We start from the raw sequence: 11,394 nt of genomic DNA, 5'->3' as shown, positions 1-11,394 counted from the left end.
CCACAATAAATTACATTTGAAAAAGAAGATTAGCCATTAAAGATACCAACAAAATAAGCTAATCAGGGTAAATTGTGACACTAATCTGAAAATTTTGCAGAAAGATTAGGAAGAAACGTATCCACTGTGTATGATTTTATTTTAAAACCGTCATTGAAGAGCTGACTCAGTTTTGGGTTTATGACTACAAATGTTCAACTCTGTAGCCTTGTAATTTTGAACCCAATCCAGAAGACAAGGAAACACCACAGGATATTTTACGTCAACACTGGTCGGTGTGAGCCGGGTGCTGAAGTGGTCAAGGGAAGGTAATGCTTCAGGAAGAACGGGTTTTGGACGGGCACGAACTCGAAGGGAAGACCGTCGTGTATGGCTGTAGTGCACCATACTGTGTCTGCTTCAGAAAATCGAGCTGCAGGAACTATAAACTGTTACAAATCGGCTATGTCAAGTACAGCCCCAATTGAGATGTAGCTTGCATTCCATTCACTCCAAACCACTGTCGTTTATGACGGATTGGAGATCGATTGTGTTTTCTCATTTGTCTTGGTGCCACTGATAGTCATATATTGCTTAGAAGGTGGCCAGGTTACCTGCTACCAACCTGTCTTCGGCCTAGGCACACTGTTCTTATACCTGGAGTTATGGTCTGGGAGCAATTTCCTATAACAGCAGGAGCATGGTTATTCCATGCACCTTAACTGTAAATTTGTACATCAACTTGGTGATTCAACCTGTTTTCTTACCATTCATGAGCAGCATTCAAGGATGTATTTTCCAACAGGACAACACTCGCCCTTATGCTGCTGTTGTAATCCAATATGCTCTACAGAATGTCAACATGTTGCCTTGGCCTGTTAGATCGGTAGATTTTTCCCCAATCGAGTATATATGGGACATCGTTGGACGACAACTTCATTGGCGTTATCCACAACCAGCATTAACTATCCCTGTACTGACTGCCCAATTGCAACAGGCGTGGAACTTCAACTCACAAAATGACATATGGCATCTGTATGAGATAATACATGAAATAGCTATTCTGAAAAGGTTGATTTTTCATTCTACTTTCATAACTCAATAGAAAATACATGCAAATGGTACATGGAAGATATTATTAAAAAAAAAAACAGCACATTAATATAAAATTGTTTATTTTTAATACTTTATATTCTAGGCGAGTGTATATAAATTATTTACAAAAATTATCAAATGAAATAATTGTTTATAATTATCATTTTTAAATGATGATTTTTACATATAATAATAAGTCAGATTTATAACACTTTATTTACATAGCACAATAATTTAAAAAGAAAAAAAATTAAGGTTTCTTTTAGGATACAAATTAGTATGGTTTAAAACACTGAGGGTAACGTTGTAAAGAAAATTTTAAATATTACATTAAAAAAATTTAGCTAACTTTATATAAATTTACTCCAAATTATTCATTATCTTTTATTATTATTCGTTTGAAATATGTTACTAAATGGCTCAAAAGACACGGAAAAAAATATTGAACATTTTTCATATATATATACTCAAACTTGATGTTAGAATGTCAAGTTTTGCTACTCTTTTTTCAAATCCCAGCCTGAAGGCTGGTCCCTTAAATTACCCTCTTCTAAAATATATATTCTAAAATAACACACATTTTAGAATCTAGTTTTGGCAAAAATTACAAAATCATAATTTTTATTTATTTATTTTGAATTTAGATTAAGGCCATATTTTATTTTTGAATAAACAGGGGTGATTGTGAGTCCAACTCAAAAATCTGGAAAATTTCTTGAGTAAAATCTTTAAAGACGCATAATTAATGTCTATAAATTTAATATTTTCAAAACATTGAATTATAAATTATATACAGCATAATTTAAATGAATAATTATGTATAAGTTTACTTTTATCTCTAATCACGTTTATTACTCTACCAGAAAAAATTATTTACGTATGAAAGATGCCAAGTATAAATTCTAGTTCTAATATTTTTAAATAAAATATAAAAGAATTAACATAAATGTGATCGATGATTTTTTGAAGCTTCTGGACCTAAGATTTCCTGAAACTTCCGGAGTGCAGTAAAGGAAAAATCCGGAGCACAATCACCTCTGAATAAACAAATATCATAGCTTACAATTCGATGTTATGATAAATATCAATAATACAATTTTTTTTTCTGAGCTTGCATATTTTCAATTCTTGAATATGTTCTTGTGCGAAAAAATAAAATTTGACACCATGACCCCACTTAAATTAACCTGAGTGCACATGTTAAAGGGTATTATTATAATTGCACTTAACTATTGATAAATAAGATCTTCTTGTAGTTAACATTTAATCAATTTAAAGCACATTTTGACTTTTAAGGCTCTATTTTAAAAATATTTGACTTTTAAGGCTGCACTTTTCTTGAAAACTTGAAGCTGAGTTTTAAATAATTCTGGGTCCTTGGGACCCAGAATTATTATTATTGAAATAGTCAGATACACAACAGAAATTCTTGCAGCAATATAAAATACTAAAAATCATTTAAATATAAAAATTTTTGTAAGGTAACAGCCGAAAATTTGCATTTTACCCACGGAACATATCCTTCAAGAGAATGGAATAAGATTTTATTATTAAAAAATCAGTTGTTTGAAGTCCTAGAATTTCGAAGATTTCAAGTGGCAAAACATGATCCTTACAGTAGAAAACAAACACTTAAAATAAAGTTAAGACAATATTTTTATCATGAAAAACTGCAGCACTATATATTTTCAACAATTCCACATTTAAAACTACACAATAAAAATACAGCTGAAAGATAGGAGGCACAATGATTCAGGCGCTGGACAGTTTTTCTCTAAAGTAGCAAGAGGATACAATTAAACTTTACTATCTGTATGGATAGAATAGATATTCTGTGTATCTACCATACAAATAGATAGTTCGTTCTGGCTACTACAAGGCCAATATTTATTGTCTTAGCCAAGTATTGCTATTCTTCATATAATATCATGTTTCAGTACAAAAAAGTTATTTAAAAATTTCGAAATTCTGCGGTGTAATCATAAAATGTGGATAAGGGTTTTGGACACTATTCTAGAAAATATAATTTACATTAAATTCATTCTAAATTTTATTCTTTTCTCATAAATGATATTTTATAACATGCATGTAAAGAAAAAAGAAAATAATTTTAACTTATTTTTTTAAAAAAATGGCTGAAAAGAAATTATAATACATGATAAGACAAAATAATGAAGGTAAAATCATTCATAATTTATAACTACTGAAGAGTTCTTATTTACAAAGCACTAGTTAACAGAATATATAATACATTTTTTCTCAGATATATTTTATAGATTACTTTTCTTTTTAAATTATTTTTATGGTAAACTAAGCACTATACATCACTTTTTGAAATTTACATATATTTATTTTTCACAGAAGCATGAACAATTAGTAAGGTACATGCTGATAAGCAAAGATCTGCACTGGAGAAAAAAACCAGTTACTATATTGCATGAGAAATTATTTTTTATTACTATCTTTATAAGCAGGCTACCTGAATAAATGTTTTTCAAAAATAATCCATCACTAGCTTTTGTATAAATAATTACACAAAAACAGCATTGCTGTATTAGATTATGAGTTTAAATAATTTTAAAAAAAACTTTTATTATAAAGGCATTTTTTCTCCTAATGTTTAATAAAAATTTTAATGTAATAATAATTATTTTTCTGAAATACAAGAGAATATAATAAGTCCAGATTTAGTTTTTACAATTTGCATCATAAATTTTCAATATTTTTTTTATTTTACATTTATTGCTTTGTGCTCTAACTTAGCAGAATTATGTAGATAGTAAATTTAGTATTTAAAATGCGTTAACATGCCCTGCTTAAAAGGGGAAATAGTTAAGCTATTTAATAAAATAAAAAAAAATAATAATAAGCTTTTGAATAAATAATAAACAAACAAAAAGTAGACAAGAGACCAGATTTAGTTTCGACATTTTACATCATAAATTTTTCACTGTTCTTCATTCTATGTTGATTGCTTTCTGTACTCTTAACTTAGCAGAATTAGTAAACTTAGTACTTAAAATGTCAACATCTCCTGCTTAAAAAGGAAAATAAAGTAAGGTTTTTACTGAATTTTATGAATATTCTTCAAAGCTTTTCAACCAAGGAAAATGAAAAGCAATAGCTTGAGTGCTTTAAACACAATTTTAATTTTAAATTACAGGTGAGAAGAACTTATTGTTTGAACTTAAAACCAGACAGAGCCCAAAAAATGAAAAACTTTTTTATGAAATCCTTAATTCGAGAAGACTTTCCTTAGATCCTTAATTTAGTATTTAAAAAGTGTTAACATGCCCTGCTTAAAAGGGGAAATAGTTAAGCTATTTACTAAAATAATAAATAAAAAAAAACAATAAGCTTTTTAATAAATAATAAACAAACAAAAAATAGACAAGAGACCAGGTTTAGTTTCAACATTTATATCATAAATTTTTCATTGTTCTTCATTTTGTGTTGATTGCTATCTGTACTCTAACTTTGCATAGTTAGTAAATTTAGTATTTAAAATGTCAACATGTCCGGCATAAAAAGGAAAATAAAGTAAGGTTTTTACTGAATTTTAAGGATATTCTTCAAAGCTTTACAACCAAGGAAAATGAAAAGCAATAGCTTGAGTGCTTTAAACTTGAAACATAATTTTAAATTACAGGTGAGAAGAACTTATTTTTTGAACTTGAAAGCAGACTGAGCCCAAAAAATGAAAAACTTTTTATGAAATCCCCAATTTGAGAAGACTTTCCTTAGATCCTTAATTTGATAATAATTGATTCTTGAAATTTTTACATAGCATCTTAGCATAGAAAACAATGACTAAATATGCAGGTATGCAAAATGGCATATTCTTCACTAAACAGTGTTATTTCATATAACAGTCTACGAAAAACAGTCTTAAGCTTTTTGCTGTACAATAAAATAACACAGAAAGATTTCCGTATTGGTACCTGAGCCAAAATAATTGCCAACTTCCGAGCAGCAGCCTATAGGGAAACAACAACAAAAATCCCAGAAGGGGAACACTGATAATATTGCTCGAAATCACTCCCTTGTAAACATCTACATCTTTCATTTTTAATTCCCTTTGGCGCCTTGGCAATTGCAGTTAGTTAAAAAATAGCTACCAATACGAAATTCTCTCCAATAACACTTTATAGGTAACAAATTAATGTATAAAAAAAAATTTATACAAAATTCGAAAGGCAATTTCTAGCTTCCATTCTTATACTTAATACAGTAGGGAACCGATTATCCGGAACGATCGGGACCATCGCTATTCCGGATAACTGATTTTTCCGGTTTTTTGAATTGCTACAAAAAGCAATTTTTTTTATTGTTAAACCGAACTAAAAAAAAATATTTGGAAATAATCTTAAAAAGAAAAAACTATGAAGTAATACACTAATGATTATTTCCAAAATGATGGTAAGGTAAACATCTTTCAAAAAAGAAAGAAAAATCCTAAAATCTTATGAGGAAAAAAAAATTTTGTTTAAAAAATGGCGGGAAAATTTATCGAATTTCGTTCCGGTTTTCCGGTTTTCTCATTTCCGGATAACGGGTTCTGTACTGTATATGATTAATTTCTAATACAACATATTTCTTTGCTTAAAAAAATGATTTTAGGGATCCTTTCAATTTGTTCTTCAATATTGAATTCTTAAAATTAAATTTATTGAAGGACTAGGAGACAAATAATATAATTATAGAATAAATCTGAAGCTTATCTTCAATAAATAAAAATATATGTTTTTACATTTTAAGAGAACTATGGAAAAGCTTTATAAAATGATTAAGAAAAATATATATATAAAAAAAAAGAAAGGGTAACTATAAAAATAGAACATGAAAATAAATGGCTGATAAACAAAATAAATAGTAGATGTTCATCATAACAAAAATCTATATACATTAAGAAGTAGCTTAAATTTGTACGAATTCATGATTTAAACATTTTTTTAACGTTAATTTGATTTATATACAATAAATATATGCTATAGTTAGAAAAAGTCACTGTCTGAGTCAGAAACAGGACGCTTAATTCTCCTAGTGTGTTTCTTTTTCTTCTTCACTTTATGACTTTTATGTGATTTATGAGAATTTTGTGTATCACCAACATTATGATCTGTTATGAGAGATGCAACAACACTGCGTAGTTTTCTTTTTTTAGGTGGCATTATTTCAGTTTCTGAGCAACTTTCAGTTGATGCATTATTTATATTTTCAAACAAGTCTTCTTTATGAGAATTAGAAACACTGTCTACATTAAGACTACTAGAACTAGGGATAACTATTTTTGAAGGAACATAAGTCTTATTGCGCTTTAACGAACCGATAGGTTCATCAGGTTTTGATGAACTGACAGGTTCATTGACAGAAGATACTGTATTGTTATTAGAGGACATTATCGATGTCGGTGAACTCTTTAAAGATCCGGTGCGATATTTCTTAGAAGTCGATTTTTTTCCAGCAGATGAACTTTTTTCAGCAGCTTGCAACGTTGATTTAGTGTTACGTTTAAGTGAAGATATTTTCTTTACTAAATTAATAGGCGAGTCTCTTCCCGAAGAGGATTTAGCTGCTTGATGGTGCTTAGTTAATGATGATGAACAAGTTGAATCAATTAAGTTATTTTTATTCTTATAAACCCAGCTTAGATGATTACTGGAATTAGATTCCTGAGAAGAACCTGGTAGCCTAGATAAATCTAAGGGTGAAATTTTATTTGAATTACTCCTAGGTTCATTAATTTTTTGATCATTTTCCGTTTTCTGACCGGAGTCAAAGATGCATTCAATGTCACTATCTGCATTGCTAGAAAATCGAGATGTTGAACGAAAGGGAGCATAGAGCACTGGACTAAGAGGGCTATATCTATTTACTGCAGGACTGTTAAGGATAGTAGGGCTGTCATTGCCATTATTTTTATTAGATTTAAAATCTACAAAATTGGGAGCTTTAGCGTCACTTGATATGTTGGAAATGATTTTATGAGTTGACTCGTAGATACAATCATCCTCAGAATCTACCTCCTCCAATAAAATTACTTTATTAGAAGAATTATTTGGGTTATCATGGGCATCAGTTGGACTGTGTGAATTGGAATTTTCAAACCTTACTATATTAGAACTTTGAACAGAAGTTAGACACTCAAATGGGCTGGGAGGCCTATATGAAAAACTAAACATTGGACTCTGAGCATATGTATCTGCTTCAGGAATATTGTGATTATTTACAACAGTACTGTTAAAGGTAACAGGGTTGTTATTAGCATTATTATTTTCATCAGATTTAATATCAATTTTAGAAGCTTTGTCAGTTGATACTGTGGAAGGGTTTTTTTCAGATGACTCAAATATACAATCATCATCAGTATCTGACAACTCAGTCAGCAAATTTCTATTAATCTGGTCACTAGTCAGGCCATCCTGATTACGAACTGAATTGTGAGAATTAGAATTTTCTTCAAAAATATCTAGAGAAGAACTTGAAATGCCATAAGTTGGACTAACAGGGCTATAAATTGGACTACTAACAGGGATATAAGTTGGACTAACAGGGCTATAGGTTGGACTAATAGGGATATAAGATTGATTATTTAAAGTTGGACTGATGGGGCTAATATTACTACTTAAGATAGGATTGTTGTTCACAGGGTTTTCACTAGATGTAACATCAGTTCTTGGACTGCCAGGGCTATAAGTTGGACTAACAGGGTTATATGTTGGACTAACAGGGCTATAAGTTGGACTAACAGGGCTATAAGTTGGACTAACAGGGCTATAAGATGGGCTAACAGGGCTATAAGATCGAATGCTTAAAGTTGGACTGATGGTGTTAAAATTACTACTTAAGATTGGATTGTTTTTGAAAGGGTTTTCACTAGATGTAACATTAGTTATCCCAGATATTTCATCATCACTGGACAGGTCAACAATTTCTGGTGTCCTTTCTGCTTTTGGCTTCAGTACATCAAGAACTTCAACCTCATCATCAGAAGATTCAATTTCAATATGAACAGGACTGATTAGAGGCCTTCCATCTGTGTCTAAACTATTCGTTGCAATGCCAGGCATATTACTTGGTCCAGGATTCGAGTAATAATTATTCAAATTGGTCATACTGTAATCATGCATGAGAGGCAATGGACCCATAACTGTAACCCAAGAGTCTGTTTCTCGGTTCCTTTTTAAAACAACTTTCTCAACAGTATTCTTTTTACTTGCAGAATTCTTAGATTTCTTCTTTTTGCATACACTTTTTAAGCGTTCAACATTTGTTTCCGATGTCACATGAGATGGTTCATCATTATCAATGATCATAACTTCATTATTTGTATCATCTACCTCAACAGCTTCATTACTAGACTTAGGCTCTTGACGATCATAAGTAGCATTATTATCGTACTCATCCATACTATAAGGTGAGGATGCAAAATTGTAAAATTCGTGAATAAAATGAGAGGTCCTTTCCTGAAAGTATGGTTCAATGTATGAATAAAACTCTGGACTGTTAATGTCATACCGTGTGATTAAGGCCATGATAAGTTCAAGAACCTCAACTATTCGTGATTCAACATTATGCAACAACACAATCAGTTCTCGATTCAGCCAAGGAAGCAAGCGGTGTGTGCAGGCAGGATTGCGCTTGAAAAAATCTGGGGAAACTATTCTGAAGCGGTTAGATTGTAGAGGCTTAACCCACAAATTTCGATGATAGATTCTTGCCCTAAAACGGGATGGAATGCGATTTGCTGCCTGTGTAGTGGAGATAAGCCTCACTGAATGTGGAGCAAATCTTCTTCTGTGGTTTTCAATCTGTATTTGCATTGTATCTTGACGTGATACATTGCTGCTGCTCCTATCGACAAATCTACCTGCAGTTACAGTAGTTCGGTAGCGAAATCTGGGTATATTTGATGATGTATTAATTCTAATAGAGTTAGAGATGCCATTATGAGTCTGAGTTAAATTCCAAATATTATCAGCTGAAATTTGATGACTATTTAAATAATAAGTATCATATTTGCAATCTTCTTGAACGTTGTGTATAATACTTTTAAACTCTTGCTTACACAAAGGGCACACAGGCTTAATTTTAGACCAATCCACAAGGCACTTAAAGCAAAACATATGCAAACAACCATTTGTATAAGACTTATTTTGTAACTGTTCAAGGCAAATGGCACAACAAGGATCGGGTGATCTCCTGCTAGAAGAAGGTGAAGGATTGGCATCTGATGTTGGAGGGGTTTTAGCTTTGTTGAGTTCAGGTGCACTTGGAGCTGCATCATTTCCATCAGTTGAAGAAGAACACCCTGGGTTTTCATTGTTATTGCTAATCAATATGCTTTTCACTTCCTCAGGAGGTGAAATATTGCTACTAAGTGGTGGTTTCTCCATTTTATACTGCTACAAATTAAAGATAATGTAAAACTTTCATTTATACCTAAAAAAAAAATTAAATAAATAAATATACAATAAGAGTCCATTATAACAACAATTTTCAAAACGATTTCCAACTAAAACAGAAATAAAAAAAAATAACAAAAGATTGAAACAGACACATTTACATCTTTTCTTCCTATTTTGAACAGCTACTTTGTTTTGAAATATACTTATCCAGAGAATACAAAAGATTGCTTTTGCCAACAGATCAGACAGAGAGATAATCATTAATTGGCTCAAATAATCATTAATTCCTACTAAACATTGACTGGCTGGTTGATTATACATGCAGATATCAGAGACCAACTTTTGGAGGGCACTAAATTAAAATATATAGTACAATTGCCATAGCTTCGTAAATTTCACATATAAAAAAAAAAAGTCTTAAGTCTACAAAAAGATTAATTACTTCAATATCTCTCTTGTTTTTATCTTTGATGAGTTTCTTTAAATCGATTATTAAATCGACGATTAATTTTCTTTCCCATCCATCATGTGCGAACGGGAGTTCAAATCCCGCAAGCCGAAGTCTCCCTGCGTCGAAAATGGTGACTGCCGCATGTCAAATTTGTCGGGTTACTAAGTCCTAGATGTTTCCCTACCAAATTATAGCAACTGGAGTACTGAATAGGAGATTGATCTTTCTCTGGTTCAGGTCAAACTTACAACCTGAGGATCAATGAATGCATGCATGAATGTGTCTGCCCTATAAACAAGTATGGCATATGGTTGTTGCAGAAATCGAATTCATGGCCATAAATGGCACCACTGGAAAACAAGAACAGTCGCACTGCTTGCCTTAATGACCTATGACAACAACCCATAATCCAATAGGAATTGTCTAGAGGGATATAAAGAGGCATTATAGACACATTCTTTTAAACTGTGTGACAGATTTTTCTAAACAGAATTTTTCTTTTGAAAGGAAGATAATTTGGTCAGTTGTCACACATAAAGGTGAAATTGTGTTTGTTTTGCTTTCTTCAGTATTCATACTGGCAATGAACAACATTTGAAATAATACCAATTATGAACAAAACAAAAGACCGATTTTATATTTATATTTTTAGATGCAGTTGTATTAAAAATTCTACAAAGAAAATTATTAACATTTTTTTGTTGCTCCTAATGGCACTGCCAATGCTAGAAAGCTTTTGCTTTTTCAGTGGCACCATCTATGGCCAAGAATACAACAACACGACACAGCGTGGTTTAGAGCTGCTTTTCTTGTTATTTTAGTGGCGTTATTTATGGCCAAGATGACTTTAGCCACACACATGTCACAGCCTCTTTTACAGGAAGGACCCTTTATTCATCCACAGATCGCAATTTTGAACTGAACCAGAGAATAATCAATTTCCAATTTAGTACCCCCTGAGGCATCGATTTGTTGTGGGAACTTGGAAACCCGACAGATTTAACGTGCACCAGTCACCATTTAGGGTGACCTGGGGTTATTATTGATCAAAAAATGCAAACATCTATTTTGTGAAAAAACTATTCAAGGTAGAATTTTAATATTTACTGGAAGTTTGAAGCTATATGAGATGAGTCCTATTCTACCTTCTTTTGTTTGAAAATCTAATTAGAATTTAAAAGATCTTAAATTTTTAGTGATCAGGAATTGCCCCTTCTCTTGATCATTTCCGGGGTAATTCTTGATCATTTCTGGGGTAATTACTGATCACCAGTTTTTATAGTAAATGGGCTGTTTAAAAATAATTATACAATGGTAATTAACAAATAAGACATTAAGATCAAACAAATAAACCAAAAAGATATGTTTAAGCAGCTGTTAAAACTGTTTATTTAAAATCAGGAATAAAGATTAACACTTCAGCTCTGGCAGCAGCTCTCACACTGAAATTTTCATTTTCAA

At 31.4% G+C, this 11,394-nt stretch overlaps 1 protein-coding gene across 1 annotated transcript in view; it reads right to left on the bottom strand.

Moving 5' to 3' along the window:
* Positions 1 to 1,137: 1,137 nt before the first annotated feature.
* The window catches only part of LOC107439528 (uncharacterized), a 13,728-nt gene continuing 3,471 nt past the window's right edge, over positions 1,138 to 11,394 (bottom strand). The window contains exon 2 of the mRNA XM_016052159.3: positions 1,138 to 9,516. Within this exon, the coding sequence (XP_015907645.2) occupies positions 6,069 to 9,470 (3,402 nt within the window). The 5' untranslated portion in view covers positions 9,471 to 9,516 and the 3' untranslated portion in view covers positions 1,138 to 6,068. The remainder of the gene's footprint in view (positions 9,517 to 11,394) is intronic.

This window comes from Parasteatoda tepidariorum, chromosome 9 (assembly GCF_043381705.1).
Source record: "Parasteatoda tepidariorum isolate YZ-2023 chromosome 9, CAS_Ptep_4.0, whole genome shotgun sequence".
In the NCBI taxonomy this organism is placed as follows: domain Eukaryota; kingdom Metazoa; phylum Arthropoda; class Arachnida; order Araneae; family Theridiidae; genus Parasteatoda; species Parasteatoda tepidariorum.
Note: the sequence above shows the minus strand (reverse complement) of the source record. Positions and strands in the feature narration are given on the sequence as shown.